This window comes from Balaenoptera physalus, assembly GCF_965194825.1.
Source record: "Balaenoptera physalus genome assembly, chromosome: 2".
Taxonomy (NCBI): domain Eukaryota; kingdom Metazoa; phylum Chordata; class Mammalia; order Artiodactyla; family Balaenopteridae; genus Balaenoptera; species Balaenoptera physalus.
In genome coordinates, this window is record NC_138883.1 from 98,155,544 (window position 1) to 98,172,916 (window position 17,373).

Sequence of the window (17,373 nt, forward strand, 5' to 3'; positions counted from 1 at the left end):
CAAAACCCAAAGTTAGCAGAAGGAAAGAAATCATAAAGATCAGAGCAGAAATAAATGAGATAGAAACAAAGAAAACAATAGCAAAGATCAATAAAACTAAAAGTTGGTTCTTTGAGAAGATAAACAAAATTGATAAGCCATTAGCCAGACTCATCAAGAAAAAGAGGGAGAGGACTCAAATCAATAAAATCAGAAATGAAAAAGGAGAAGTTACAACAGACACTGCAGAAATACAAAACATCCTAAGAGACTACTATAAGCAACTTTATGCCAATAAAATGGACAACCTGGAAGAAATGGACAAATTCTTAGAAAGGTATAACCTTCCAAGACTGAATCAGGAAGAAACAGAAAATATGAACAGACCAATCACAAGTAATGAAATTGAAACTGTGATTAAAAATCTTCCAACAAACAAAAGTCCAGGACCAGATGGCTTCACAGGTGAATTCTATCAAACATTTAGAGAAGAGCTAACACCCATCCTTCTCAAACTCTTCCAAAAAATTGCAGAGGAAGGAACACTCCCAAACTCATTCTATGAGGCCACCATCACCCTGATACCAAAACCAGACAAAGACACTACAAAAAAAGAAAATTACAGACCAATATCACTGATGAATATAGATGCAAAAATCCTCAACAAAATACTAGCAAACAGAATCCAACAACACATTAAAAGGATCATACACCACGATCAAGTGGGATTTATCCCAGGGATGCAAGGATTCTTCAATATACGCAAATCAATCAATGTGATACACCATATTAACAAACTGAAGAATAAAAACCATATGATCATCTCAATAGATGCAGAAAAAGCTTTTGACAAAATTCAACACCCATTTATGATAAAAACTCTCCAGAAAGTGGGCATAGAGGGAACCTACCTCAACATAATAAAGGCCATATATGACAAACCCACAGCAAACATCATTCTCAATGGTGAAAAACTGAAAGCATTTCCTCTAAGATCAGGAACGAGACAAGGATGTCCACTCTCACCACTATTATTCAACATAGTTCTGGAAGTCCTAGCCACGGCAATCAGAGAAGAAAAAGAAATAAAAGGAATACAAATTGGAAAAGAGGAAGTAAAACTGTCACTGTTTGCGGATGACATGATACTATACATAGAGAATCCTAAAACTGCCACCAGAAAACTGCTAGAGCTAATTAATGAATATGGTAAAGTTGCAGGATACAAGATTAATGCACAGAAATCTCTTGCATTCCTATACACTAATGATGAAAAATCTGAAAGAGAAATTATGGAAACACTCCCATTTACCATTGCAACAAAAAGAATAAAATACCTAGGAATAAACCTACCTAGGGAGACAAAAGACCTGTATGCAGAAAACTATAAGACACTGATGAAAGAAATTAAAGATGATACCAACAGATGGAGAGATATACCATGTTCTTGGATTGGAAGAATCAACATTGTGAAAATGAGTATACTACCCAAAGCAATCTACAGATTCAATGCCATCCCTATCAAATTACCAATGGCATTTTTTACGGAGCTAGAACAAATCATCTTAAAATTTGTATGGAGACACAAAAGACCCCGAATAGCCAAAGCAGTCTTGAGGCAAAAAAATGGAGCTGGAGGAATCAGACTCCCTGACTTCAGACTATACTACAAAGCTACAGTAATCAAGACAATATGGTACTGGCACAAAAACAGAAACATAGATCAATGGAACAAGATAGAAAGCCCAGAGATTAACCCACACACCTATGGTCAACTAATCTATGACAAAGGAGGCAAAGATATACAATGGAGAAAAGACAGTCTCTTCAATAAGTGGTGCTGGGAAAACTGGACAGCTACATGTAAAAGAATGAAATTAGAATACTCCCTAACACCATACACAAAAATAAACTCAAAATGGATTAGAGACCTAAATATAAGACTAGACACTATAAAACTCTTAGAGGAAAACATAGGAAGAACACTCTTTGACATAAATCACAGCAAGATCTTTTTTGATCCACCTCCTAGAGTAATGGAAATAAAAACAAAAATAAACAAGTGGGACCTAATGAAACTTCAAAGCTTTTGCACAGCAAAGGAAACCATAAACAAGACCAAAAGACAACCCTCAGAATGGGAGAAAATATTTGCAAATGAATCAACGGACAAAGGATTAATCTCCAAAATATATAAACAGCTCATTCAGCTCAATATCAAAGAAACAAACACCCCAATCCAAAAATGGGCAGAAGACCTAAATAGACATTTCTCCAAAGAAGACATACAGACGGCCACGAAGCACATGAAAAGCTGCTCAACATCACTAATTATTAGAGAAATGCAAATCAAAACTACAATGAGGTATCACCTCACTCCTGTTAGAATGGGGATCATCAGAAAATCTACAAACAACAAATGCTGGAGAGGGTGTGGAGAAAAGGGAACCCTCTTGCACTGTTGGTGGGAATGTAAATTGATACAGCCACTCTGGAGAACAATATGGAGGTTCCTTAAAAAACTAAAAATAGAATTACCATATGACCCAGCAATCCCACTACTGGGCATATACCCAGAGAAAACCGTAATTCAAAAAGACACATGCACCCGAATGTTCATTGCAGCACTATTTACAATAGCCAGGTCATGGAAGCAACCTAAATGCCCATCAACAGACGAATGGATAAAGAAGATGTGGTACATATATACAATGGAATATTACTCAGCCATAAAAAGGAACGAAATTGAGTCATTTGTTGAGACGTGGATGGATCTAGAGACTGTCATACAGAGTGAAGTAAGTCAGAAAGAGAAAAACAAATATCATATATTAATGCATGTATGTGGAACCTAGAAAAATGGTACAGATGAGCCAGTTTGCAGGGCAGAAGTTGAGACACAGATGTAGAGAATGGACATATGGACACCAAGGGGGGAAACTGCGGTGAGGTGGGGATGGTGGTGTGCTGAATTGGGCGATTGGGATTGGCATGTATACACTGATATGTATAAAATTGATGCCTAATAAGAACCTGCAGTATAAAAAAACAAACAAAACAACTAATACTAAACTTTCATTGGGTTATTTGTATGGAAATATGTTAATATAAATGTTTCAGACATTACATGAAATTCCTAAAAATCTTATATTTGTATTTGTATGGAAATATGTATGGAAATATGTTAATATAAACGTTTCAGACATTAAAAAAAAAAAAAAAAAGACCCAGTGTGCCCCCAACATCTTCCCTGTCCCCATCTTAGGATGAAAATTTCTAGGAAAAAATTATGAAAAAGAAAATTTCATAAAATTGAGTAAAAGAGAATCATTTATTTCACTGTACATTATTCGTATTTTGCAAAAGGAGCCTATGCCAGGGATGAGGAGCTTGCTTCCTAAAGGATAATGTGCAAATCCCATAAGCCACTGGGCTGTGATGTTCAAGGTGTGGGATGCTCGTGATTACTGGAGACCCAGACACTCCTTTCTTGACATCACAGTAAAGGGCTCTGATATAGAGACATAATCTTGAGGCAGGTTTAAAAGCTACAAATTTTCTAGGCCACATATTCAATATTTTACCTATATTTTCTTCCTGTAACTGGAAACCCTTTGTCACCATCCTTCAGCCCTATATTCCATTTTAATCTTTCAAGTTGGGATGCCCTCATTTGTAGCTGTTGAAAATTAGTTCTCTCTTTAACAAATTTTCTTAATCCAAATTTCTGCAGAGAAACTAAACAATAATATAGCGTGAAGTAGCTAAATATAAGTACTGTCTTAAAAAATTTTTTTTCATAAATTAATTTTTTTAAAAAGTATAACTGCTGTCTTTATCTTTTTTTGTTCATCCTAGAAAACAGGGTAAATTCCTTATAACTGCATATTAAAAAGTAGTATCTGTAGTCATTCCAAATTTTTAATATCACTCCTACTAACACAACTCAAATCTGTGTTGTAGAAAAAACAGTATAGCTAGTTTTTGAAAGAGACTACAGCAAGGTCATAAAATAGTTCATTCAACTTGCCGTATTCCAGAGTTATGTTATTATATGGTCTAGGCCTAGGAGAAATGGGATTTCCTGATGCCTTCATAATCAAAACTCTGGGATCTTCTAACATTAGGGACTAAGAATGGCCTAAACCACTGCCAAATACCAAGAATTTGTTGTTATGATCAAAAACAGTCAAAATAATGGTAGGAAGCAAAGCCCTGTTGTTTTCTGAACCGAAATCAGAAACTGGCTATACAGATTATATTCTTGCAATATTAACACAAGTGGGATCCACCACTATACCTGTAGCTTAAATTCTTTCAAAATCTTAATATTTGCTTAAAATCTTTACTACTCTCTTTTGGCATAAGCATCTGTTTTCTTCTGTCCGTGCTATTTCAGAAAACATTTCCAGTTCTCTTTCCAAAGCTCACCCAGCCCAGGAGGCTCTTAACTTCCCCAGCATCTCTTATTTTCTTAATCCCAAGAACAGAAGTCACGCTGCACTAGAGGGCAGCCCTGTGGGCAAGGGGTCACAGCATACTATTCTGAAGTGTCACACACAGCACTGCACACCAGGCACAATTACCTCTGGACTGATCAGTGCGAAAACCACTTGCACCACAGGTGCACCAAGCCAGTTCTAAACGCCATCTGTGTTTGGGTGACATGTAAGGCTTGACAAAGGAAAAAAACAGGAATAAAGAATGCTGACTTGGATTTTTATTAAGAAAGGTTTGTTTCTGCATGTCCAAAGTAATTTCTCTCCATTTATTGAAACTTATTTTCTCCATTTAATGGGAATACTTACAAAAATGTAACTTTCCTAAAATCATATTAATACACAAATAATTCTCTAATTACAAATCCTAAAACACTCAAATTCTCACACAAAAAGGTCTGTTTTCTTTGGCATGAGCATGTCTACTTTGTATACGTAGTCCACTTTTGAAAGGATATCCTTTCAAAGATCTTCCTTTTCCAAGAGTTTATATTATTGAATTTCTTTTTCTAAACTAAAGCTGTATGATATGCTTGACAGAAACAAGCAGAAAAATGCTTTCAAGATTATGATTTAAGTTTATAGTTCATATCTGGAAAAATGTAAAAACTTATAGCTAAACAGGTTGGACTAAGTACAGAAAACGAAATGCGGGCAAAGGAATAATGAAACTCATTCATGCTTGAGCATAGTGAATCCTGTACTTTACAAAGAGCTTAAATAAGCTCAGGATTGTGGGAAAAGGAGTAATTTATACTTCCAGTATAAGGAGCAATAGATACAAGTCAATTAACTGGGATAAAAGAAACTTTAGGAAATGAAGTGCCATTGCCAGCTACTTGGAGGCAACGATCCAATGGTAGGTTAAAAATGCAGGTTTATGGAATAAAGTAGATTCCTCTATAGCTAGACTTTACTCAAAATGTCTATCTTACTGAATTTTTACTTTTCCTAGATCTCTCACTAACATCCGGAAAAGTATTTTCCTACTATTACTGGTTGAGAGATCCTAGACTTTCTGACATGTGCTGTATCAATCAATTTTTTGAGCCTGTTTCTTAATGAGAGAATATAGTAAGAAGGCCATGGCTGCCTTACCTCCATGATGGGGTTGGATGCCAACACCTTTTCCTCAACATTGGCTTCACTGGCGGAACCACTTACAGTTGCAAAGTATCGCATGGCATACTTAGCTGAAACTGTTTTTCCTGCCCCAGACTCTCCACTTACAATGATGGACTGATTTCGTTCATCTCTGTAAAACAAAGAAGAGTGACTGATAGTGCTGCCCACTTTTGAATGTGATTAACATTATTTTCTCTGTATTCTCATCAATGAGCCATGGTGAGTTTCTGCTGGTTCACACATGCAAAAATGTGGGAAGGAACCTAAGAATGACATTTCCTAATAAAAACAACTACTTATAAACTAACAATGAACAGAGAGGGAGAAGAGATATCAGGCATTAAATTAGAGAGCATCACATCTAAGGATGAATCTGTAATAGTCTCTGAATTTTTTGGGTGTACATATCTCAAACACTTTATTTATTTTTATTCCTAGAGAATTATTTTGGTCTATTATAGTACTGTTGTCAACCACCTTTAGAAGAGACAGGAGTTACAGCAAACAAATTTAGAAGAAAATACTACTTAATTGAAAAAAAAATTATCTACTGGCTAACTGTCCGTAGTGTCTCCCACAAACTCCAGCTCTTACTAAAGTACCCTCATTACCAGAGAAGAAATGGTTCATTTGTTGGCTGATTCATTCAAATATGTTAGAACTCAAAGACTACCAACTGGACTTCCCTGGTGGCGCAGTGGTTAAGAATCCGCCTGCCAATGCAGGGGACATGGGTTCGAGCCCTGGTCTGGGAAGATTCCACATGCCACGGAGCAACGAAGCCCGTGCACAACAACTACTGAGCCTGCGCTCTAGAGCCCATGAACCACAACTACTGAGCCCACGAGCCACAACTACTGAAGCCCGCGTGCCTAGAGCCCGTGCTCTGCAACAAGAGAAGCCACCGCAATGAGAAGCCCACACATCGAAGAGTAGCCCCCGCTCGCTGCAACTAGAGAAAGCCTGCATGCAGCAACGAAGACCCAATGCAGCCAAATTAATTAATTAATTAATTAAAAAAACAAAGACTATCTACTATTACAACTTTAATTCATTCATACAATGACTCAAAACTCTAGGTGAGGAACTTGCTCCTAAGACTATAATTTCTTTGAGGATGAGGACCTATGTCACCATATTGTTAATATCCAGCAACTAGTCCAGAGTCTGACACATCACAAGTGCTCAGTAAATGTATATTGATTATACGTAAATAAAACTTTAATAACCAGCCTAGCCTAGGAATAAATCTGCTTTGGCTACGATTTCGACTGGGAAAGAAGCAGGAAACTTCCACTTCCTGAGATGAAACCAGCAGTCAGCTTCAATCCATCAAATTAATTGAACAAGTACATAAAGGTAGTATAATTTTTGCCCTTAATTTATGGAGAGACAAGATGAGTTCAAAGGTTTTTAGGCCACAAGATTACGAGGTTACTTCACCATAGAAGACAATCTTTTTATCTTTTAAAAGAAATTTATTTATCCAACAAACATTTAGCAAACACCTACTACGTGCCAAACATTGTGCTAAATACTAGGGATACAAGCTTAAAAAGCCATGATCTGCATCCTCAAGTGGTTGAGGGTATGAGAGGAAAGACAAACTAATAATTAAAGATTATAATACATGGGATGGGGTATTGAGAGGAGGAAGAGGTGATCAGGGAAGGCACCCTGGAGATGATACCTCAGCAAAGTCTAGAAAGATGAGTAAGAGAAAGCAAGCACGGGAAAAGGAAGTTAGGAAGGAAACATTCCAGGGAAAGGAGATAACATAAATGAAGGCTCAGATGCATGAGAAATTAGGAAACATCAGATAATTTAATTTGGCTAGAACATGAAGTAATGACAGATAAGGTTGCAGAGGTTAACGAGAAATGGATCATAAAGATCTTACATGAGATGTTAAGGAATCTGAAGTTTACCTAAAGGTCATGCAGTGCTACTGCAGGGCTTTAAACAGAAAATAAACAATCTAATTAGTAAAAACGCTCTGGCAGCAATGTGGATATGGGTGGCATGGGTCCAGATGAAAAGGTATGAAAGTCTGAACAAAGACTGTGGTGGCCATGACTGAGAGAGGCAGATGGGTTTAAGAGACACCAAAGTGATAGAATCAAAAGTACCTGCAAATATACAGTGGAGAAAAGACAGCCTCTTCAATAAGTGGTGTTGGGAAAATTGGACAGGTACGTGTAAAAGTATGAAATTAGAACACTCCCTGACACCATGCACAAAAATAAACTCAAAATGGATTAAAGACCTAAGTTTAAGGCCAGACACTATCAAACTCTTAGAGGAAAACATAGGCAGAACACTCTATGACATACATCACAGCAAGATTCTTTTTGACCCAGCTCCCAGAGAAATGGAAATAAGAACACAAATAAACAAATGGGACCTAATGAAACTTAAAAGCTTTTGCACAGCAAAGGAAACCATAAACAAGACCAAAAGACAACCATCAGAATGGGAGAAAATATTTGCAAATGAAGCAACTGACAAAGGATTAATCTCCAAGATTTACAAGCAGCTCATGCAGCTCAATAACAAAAAAACGAACAACCCAATCCAAAAATGGGCAGAAGACCTAAATAGACATTTCTCCAAAGAAGATATACAGATGGTCAACAGACACATGAAAGAATGCTCAACATCATTAATCATTAGAGAAATGCAAATCAAAACTACAATGAGGTATCATCTCACACCGGTCAGAATGGACATCATCAAAAAATCTAGAAACAATAAATGCTGGAGAGGGGGTGGAGGAAAGGGAACACTCTTGCACTGTTGGTGGGAATGTAAATTGATACAGCCACTATGGAGAACAGTATGGAGGTTCCTTAAAAAACTACAAATAGAACTACCATACGACCCAGCAATCCCAATACTGGGCATATACCCTGAGAAAACCATAGGTCAAAAAGAGTCATGTACCAAAATGTTCATTGCAGCTCTATTTACAATAGCCAGGACATGGAAGCAACCTAAATGTCCATCGACAGATGAATGGATAAAGAAGATGTGGCACATATATACAATGGAATATTACTCAGCCATAAAAAGAAATGAAATGGAGGTATTTGTAATGAGGTGGATGGAGTTAGAGTCTGTCATACAGAGTGAAGTAAGTCAGAAAGAGAAAAACAAATACAGTATGCTAACACATATATACGGAATCTAAGGGAAAAAAAAAAAAAAAAAAGGCCATGAAGAACCTAGTGGCAAGACGGGAATAAAGACACAGACCTACTAGAGAATGGACTTGAAGATATGGGGAGGGGGTGGGGTGAGATGTGACAGGGTAAGAGAGTGTCATGGACATATATACACTACCAAATGTAAAATAGATAACTAGTGGGAAGCAGCCGCATAGCACAGGGAGATCAGCTGGGTGCTTTGTGACCACCTAGAGGGGTGGGATGGGGAGGGTGGGAGGGAGGGAGATGCAAGAGGGAAGAGAAATGGGAACATATTGTATATGTATAACTGATTCACTTTGTTATAAAGCAGAAGCTGACACACCATTGTAAGGCAATTATACTTCAATAAAGATGTTAAAAAAAAAAAAAAAGTACCTGCAATAAGTTTCCAAAGTAGAAAGATTTTTCTACAGTAAAGGTTGTTTTTTCGTTGAGAAATGGTGGTCACTATATTATTTTACAAACTTTGAAAAATACAATGGGAGTACCCAACTCAGGCCTGATTAAGTACATTCACATCGCACTACCAGCACCTGTAAGCAGCCTGTTCAGATGCCCTGACTCCCATACTGTGGGGAAAATCAGGAGGACCTAGGTGACACAAGGAATGTTTAATACTTATAGTAAAAGCTTGCATGTAACCCTCATTTTTATAAAACATCCTTGAACCTCATACTATCTCATTCCCTTTTTATTTGAACTTCTAGACTCAACTGGATATTCCCACTGCCTCTGTTCATACATGCCTGATTTCAAGATAAATCACTGAAAAACAACAAAAAAACCCAAACAGTTTTTCATTGTGGAGCCAATGTCCCTTTTTTTTCGTCATTTAGAATATTTTAATGTTCTCAGAATTGATGTCTTTGATACATTAATCAAGGACAGCATCAGCAGTCTTTGGATTCCCTTCCAAAATATAACTAGAAAAATGATCTCTTCCTAATTCCTGCATGATCAGTTCTGTCACTACACCCTGTGTGATAGCTACCTTGACAAAATTCTCCCAGCATTCCTTCCAATAATAAACAAGGTGAAGAGGCTTCCACTAGTCTGACGAAAAGGAATTATTAGTAGGAACTGCTATCCTAAACTGTACTGCCTTTGAAATACTATTTCAAGTCTTTATGACAAAATGTTACGTCAAAAAAAACGAAGCATTCACTATGTAGTAGCCCTTTCCTATACCTGGGGAAGAAGAGAACTGTTAAAGGAGGTAAGGCTGAGGATTATTCAAATGAATCACACAGATTTGTACAAATACACACATATACACATTGATGTCAAGCACATACCAGATACATTTTCTCTTCCAGGATTTACGATCCTGGATCCACATGACCAACAATTTTTAAGGGACTTTATTATTTATTACATTTCCCTGATTTTGGCAGAGGCTTTCCTTCTTCTCGAAGCCTAGTAGAGCATTCCAATATATAAATAAGTACGACTTTTCCATTACATAAATTTCTCTGAATCGGGCTCTGGTCTTCGATCTGTCATTTACCAATTTCATGACTTTGAGCAATTGCATGCCCTCTCTGGGTCACAGTCTCCCTCATTTTTAAGATTAAATAGCATCTAAAGTCTTTCTCAATTCTAAAGTACTATAACTTAAAAGTTAAACTAACTCCGGAGTTGATTTTTCAGATGTTGGATGGGCCATAGCCTGCAGCCTAAGCCAGGTAAACTCAAGTACAATTGGAATAGGACAGGCTTACAGATGCTCAGATGGGCTTGAAGGGCTGTACTTGAAATGGGCAAACATTTCTTCTCCGTAGGACCCCTGAATCTGAGATGACCAAAATCAATAAAGGGCTACAAAGAGAAAAAATGTAAATTCCATCCCCCTGCTTTTAAATTAAGAACAGGAAACAGAAATCGTTATAAAGTAAGTACAGTAGTCTTTAAAACGTTTTTCAGTTATATGTGGCCACAGGAAGAAATGCCAAAAAGAGACAAGAGCAGAGAAAGGTAGAAGTGGGGCACCAACTAGAGACACAGAAGGGAGAAGGGTAATACATAATAAAGACATGCAAAGGGAAAAACAAGAAAAGTATAATACAGATGCGGAGAAAATAGACAGAAACACCAGGGATAAAAAATTTTATGGTTTTAAGGTGAATATCAGAGTCTACCCTACTCTATTTATTTGAGCTGTAAGCTTTAGATTGTTGCATCTATGTAAATAATAATTTATTATTCTTTGAAATTTTGATTAGCTGGTCAGCCACTATTCACAATCCTTCAGGTTTCTCGTCCTTATAAGAACCTTCTTTTACTTTTGGGATGTAGATATCACTTCAAGGACCTGATAAGACCAAGTGAAGGAACAGAGATTCACCACTCTTCATCAAGGACAGATCAATCTGGAGCATCCTAAGGATGCAGGAACTGAAAATTTGTGATTTCTGGCTTGGCCAGTCCTCTCAAGAGCCCCTGCAATGACCCTAAATAGCCTGGGTACTGGGTGCCCTGGAGTAGAGGTGAACTCTTGTGGCCTGTTTCAGTCAATGTTGCTTCCAGAGGCTATAATGTGAACGAAAAGCCACTACCTAAAAATACTGCTTCATTCATTCATGCAACAAACATGTAATGACTAGCCACAATGTGCCAAACACTTTATGAAGATAAAAGACTCTAGGAGGGGCTTCCCTGGTGGCGCAGTGGTTGGGAGTCTGCCTGCCAATGCGGGGGACACGGGTTCAAGCCCTGGTCTGGGAGGATCCCACATGCCGCGGAGCAACTGGGCCCGTGAGCCCCAATTACTGAGCCTGCGCGTCTGGAGCCTGTGCTCCGCAACAAGAGAGGCCGCTATGGTGAGAGGCCCGCGCACCGCGATGAAGAGTGGTCCCCGCTTGCCGCAACTGGAGAAAGCCCTCGCACGGAAGCGAAGACTCAACACAGTCATAAATAGATAAATAAATAAATAAAGGAACGTGAATTTCTAAAAAAAAAAAAAAAAAAAAAAGACTCTAGGGTCATAGCCTATTGAGAGAGACTGAAAAGTACAGTTTAAATACAGTGGAGTAATTACAAGACAAGAGGTCTATCCAGGATATTATGAAAGCATGGAGAAGGGGTATAGAACTAGTGGAAGATGTGAGGAAGAACTGCCAGGAAATGCTTTCTAGAGAAGGTGATGCCTGAATTGACTCTTATACGATAATTAGGAGAAAACTAGGTTTTATGGGAAAAAGGCAATAGGAATTAAACTATGGAGAGGTACCTGAAACTCCAGGAAATAAATTATTTCAAGGATAGACTATCCACTCTGGGTTGATGAAAGAGAGAAATGTTACACTTGAGTCTATTTTCCTTCTATCTATATATCTATTTGGTTTGTCCAGCTGTTCCTTAGATTATATCTAGTAAGATTCATTTTGTATCAGGTATATTATTTTATACATTTTCCTTCTGAACTTTACCCTTTAAAAATGTAATCTCTCTAGGTTATGGTGCTCATATTTTCCAAGACCATCATCTTGTCCTCTGCAAACTTAATGAGCATACTTTCCATTCACATCCAGGTCGTTAATGAGGAAACTAAGTAATGCCAGCCTCAGACCTGACTCAGGCAGGACCCATTTTACTATATCCACACACCTCAATGTTGACTCTCTCATAACCATCCACTGGGTGTTGCCATGTACCTTGGTTAAGTACAAGCACCTAGGTCTAATTTTTAGCTTATAAGTGAACATGTTCTCATGAAACAAAATCTAGAGTTTTATTTTCTTGCAGGCACTCAATCTAATTGCTTCTCCCTTATTTGATCCCTTGCTAAAAAGGAAAATTATTAAGTTAGTGTAATATAATGCTTTCTTCCAATATTGTGTATTTACTGTGATGTGGCTTTCACTTGAGACTCTAATCCTTATTTCTCTTGTTAGAGAGGCGCTAAGTTTTTCTACATTTTTATCACTTGTCAAACCTCAAGCTGCTCAGCTCTGTTTCTCCAAGATTTCTGCTTTTGATCAATCCCAAGAAGAAAAGATTTACACTCTAAAGTGGATACTAGACAATGCGTTCACAAGACAATATGTAGTATTAGTTTTTAAGTATAAATATTTACCATAAGACTGTGCTGGCACACTGATGAAAGCTGTGCTAGAGAGGCACAGAGATTATTCAGGAAATGAAAATAAGCGTTTCCTGGAGATACACCAAATTCCTGCTGAGAAGTCTGTCACATGACTATCAGATCTTCTCATGTCAATCTGACTTTTCTGTTCCATCAGTATAGAGCCTATAAAATTAATATAAAGATTCCATAACAGAAATAGCCAATTTTTTCCAGTTATACATATTCTTTTTTTAATATTCTTTTCCATTATGGTTTATCATAGGGTATTGAATATAGTGCCCTGTGCTATACAGCAGGACCCTGTTGTTTATCTATCCTATGTATAAAAGCTTACAGCTGCTAACCCTCAACCTCCCACTCACTCCCTCCCCCAACCCCCTCCCCCTTGGCAACCACCAGTCTGTTCTCTATGTCTATGATTCTGTTTCTGTTTCATAGATAAGTTCATTTGTGTCATATTTTAGATTCCACGTATAAGTAATATCATATGGTATTTGTCTTTCTTTCAGAAATAGCCAATTTTATTTGTTTGTAACTTTTATAGACTCATATACTTACAGTACTTTATTCTTACTACAAACTTATTGGGTAGATAGTTCTCAGTAAGTCCCAAATTCATATAGTAAAGAATTCTGAAGAGGAATCATTTATCAGGAACTGAGGTGGTCTCAAAGTAAAACTTGAGTGGGATCATGAAGAATAAATAGAAACCAGGCAGATAACGGAGCATGGAGAAGGATATTCTAGGCTGAATAAAAGGTACAGAAATAAAAGTATGCAATGTTAGTTAATCTGAGGGAATAGATTAATATTGTGATAATATTGTGTTAGAATAGGGTCATATAGTTGGAAGTAAGAAAATTAAACAACAAAGAAGAAAGGCTCTGTAGCCTCAGAGCTTGATTCATATCTCAGCTCCCAGATACTATTTATTAGCCTGATAGTCTGAAAGTTACTTTCCTCAGTCTCCTCATTTGTAAAGCAGGGGTGATGATGTCTGCTCCCAGAGGTGTAATGAAGATTAGAGGTAACACGCCTGATATCATGCTTGGCACATAGTATACCTCTAAACATGGTAGCTGCTAACTAATAGAAGTTAATTCACCTTTATATATCATACATAAAATTCCTTATCAGGTAGCATGTCTATCTGCCTAAGTAGGAATACTTGGCACCACATGGCAGGTGAGTCACAATTGGTAACAGGAGAGATTTTATAATCTGTAACAGCCAGCATCCACTTGGCCAATGAACCTTAGAAGAGTGAAGCATTCAGAGTCTGCCTAAACAAATGCAAGAAGGGGCCACCCTAAGGAAAGGCCTAGCAACAGAGTCAGGAAGAATAAAACCCGATGAGAGGCTAAAATGAACAGAAAGAGAATGCAGACATGAGACTCCATGATGATGAAGACCGTGATGACAGTAACAGCTTATATTTAAACAGTGTTTTTCAAAGTGCTTTTTATGTTTATCATCTAATGTAATTTTCACCTCTGAAGTAAGCATGGTAAATATTATCTTTTCTTCACTGGGGGAAACAATAACACAGAGAGGTCGGATGGCTTATCCAAGGTTCGAGTAGAGTTGGGTTGTTACACTCCACATCTCTTAGTTTCCAGAGGAAAAGTCTATACTATGCTCCTTCTGCTTTGCTACAAGCTCCTTACCATAGTCTGCCCTCCACTAGAAAGAGTAGAAGACTTATGCATTCGTGCCCATGAAACTGAAAGGTAACAAGTGTGTACAACAGAATGCCTTAAACGTAAAGCTAGACCATCTAGTACAAGTGTTCTATTTTATAGGTGATAAAACTGAGGCCCTGGGAGACCAGAAGATTTAAGCTTATATAGTTATTTATTGATGCAGCTGTGACTAATACAGATATCTTTTCCATTACACTAAGGTTATGAATATAACTCTCTAATTTATTTCAAGAAAACTCATAAATGAAACTTAATCGATAAAATTTATTTGCTCTACCATTAACAAGGGAGGAAAAAAATACCAAATCAAAGCAATCAATATTACTTGGTTTTAAGGAAACAAAAAGAAAAAAAAAAAAAACCCTGATGTTTTAAGGAAAATAATATTGTGATTTAGTTATCAGAGAGCAATGAGTTTCAGCATGAGAAAAGACTGGCAAGAATGTGAGGCAAAAATGGTGACACAAAAATATAAGAAGACAAACAGATACAGCAGCCCACTGAGTTTTTCTCCCCTGTAAGCCAATGGGACTGTTAAAATTAAGAGGCTAGTCTATGGGGCTTCCCTGGTGGCGCAGTGGTTGAGAGTCTGCCTGCCAATGCAGGGGACACGGGTTCGGGCCCTCTTCTGGGAGGATCCCACGTGCCACGGAGCGGCTGGGCCCGTGAGCCACAACTACTGAGCCTGCGCGTCTGGAGGCTGTGCTCCGCAACAAGAGAGGCCGCGAGAGTGAGAGGCCCGCGCACGGCGATGAGGAGTGGCCCCCGCTCGCTGCAGCTAGGGAAGGGCCTCGCACAGAAATGAAGACCCAACACAGCCAAAAATAAATAATAAATAAATAATAAATAAATTAAAAAAAAAAAAAAAGAGGCTAGTCTATGAAGGGGCGCTTTTCTCTGTAAGGGGCATCTTCAGAAAGAAGTCATGAGTCAAGGATCCTGATTATGCTACTGTAACTGGACATGTATCTACTGGGGAAGAATCACTCGTGTCAGCTCTGCTTTGAGGATAGATGTTGAAAATGCCATTTCGACCTTAAAGATCTAAAACAGAACTCCACCCCCTTCCTCCTCCCGCCCTCCCACCCCACATGCACAACCTGCTCTGCCTGCAATCTCTCCATCTCAGCAAACAGCAACTCCAGCCTTTTAGGTGCTCAGATCAAACACTTTGCTGCCATCCCTGACTTCTCTTTTGCTCTCATACCCCCACATGAGCAAGCCTTGGTACATTCTACCTTAAAAATTTATCCAGAATCCATCCACTTCTTACCATCTCCAATTATATTCTCCTTAATTAGATTATTAGCTCTTGCTTGGATCAATGCAAAATTCTCCTAACTAGTCTCATGGATTTGACCATTGTCGCCATTACATTCTGTCCTTTGGTTTGGTTTTTTTTTTTTTTCCTAACGTTACTTTTGATATGATTTCAAACTTACAGAAAATTGCAAAAATAGTAAAATGAACTCCTGTATATGCTTTATTCAGATTCACCAATTGTTTAGGTTTTGCTCATTTGTTTCATAAATGTCTCTGTTTCTCTTATTCTGATATTTTCTGAAACATTTGAGAATAGGTTATAGACATGATGGCTCCTACGTATTTTAGAGTATATTTCCTAAGAACAATGACAGTGCTCTTTCATATTGACCGTGATCAAAATCAGAAAATGTAATGTTGATATAATAGTATTATTTAATCCACAGTCCATATTCCAATTTTATCAATCATCCAGCAATGCCCCCTACAAAGTTACCTTCTCTCCCTCATCATCAAGGATTCAATTCCAAATATTCACCGCATTTAATTGACATGTTTCCTCTATCTCCTTTAATCAGGAATAGTTCCTCAGTCTTTCTTTGACTTTTTTGACCTTGCTAATTTTGAAGAGGATATAGAGTTATTTTGTAGTATGCACATCATTTTCAGTTTTTCTGAGTTTCCTCATGATTAGATTCAGGATATACATTTTTGGTATCTATCATCAATTTTTAACACAGCTGCCAGATCATGCCATTCCTCTGCTCAAAACCCGCACTTAGAGAAAAAGTCAAATTTGCTATAATAGTCCTCAAGGCTTTGTATGGTCCCTGCAATTGCTAATCTCTTTGTCTGGAATATTCTTCCCCCAGATATCTGAACAGCTTGCTTTCTCCTTTCCTTCATGTTATTACTCAAAAGACAGCTTCTTTATGGAGTTGGACAATGTCATCAACTTATGTATGTAAAAACAAACATCTAAGGATAGCCAGGAAAATAATGAAAAAGACAAACTATGAGGGGGTTTAATGGTATCAGACACTAAGACATACCATAAAGCCACTATAGTCAAAGCAGTGTGGTACTGGGACATGAATAAAGAAAGTGGAAAGAAAAGAGCCAAGAAATTGACCTAAGAACATAAGAAAATTTAGGATATGATGAATTTTAGGTGGCATGTCAAATAACTGGGGCAACGATGGGCTTCTTAATAAGTGATGCTAAGATAACTGGGTAGCCATTTAGAAAAAAGATAAATTTGGATCCATATCTCTCATAATTCAAAAGTATAAACTTTAATAGGATCAGTGATCCACAGGTAAATTATAAAACAATACAAGGACTAGAAGATTAAATTCTCTTTTACCTTGGTGTAGGGAAAGGTTTTCTAGCAATGACTCAAAATCCACAGCAATAAAAAAAAAAAAAGATTAATACATTTGTATAGAAAATGGCCATAAACAAAATCAAACTGGGGGGAAGTATCTACAACATATAACACAGGTTAA

The 17,373-nt window shown here is 37.6% G+C and overlaps 1 protein-coding gene across 4 annotated transcripts in view; it reads right to left on the bottom strand.

Annotated features, from left to right (window-relative positions):
* The window catches only part of MYO5A (myosin VA), a 216,427-nt gene that overhangs the window by 110,427 nt on the left and 88,627 nt on the right, over positions 1-17,373 (bottom strand). For all 4 annotated transcript variants that reach the window (XM_082444707.1, XM_082444706.1, XM_082444705.1 and 1 more), the window contains exon 5: positions 5,577-5,733. In XM_082444707.1, the coding sequence (XP_082300833.1) occupies positions 5,577-5,733 (157 nt within the window). The remainder of the gene's footprint in view (positions 1-5,576; positions 5,734-17,373) is intronic.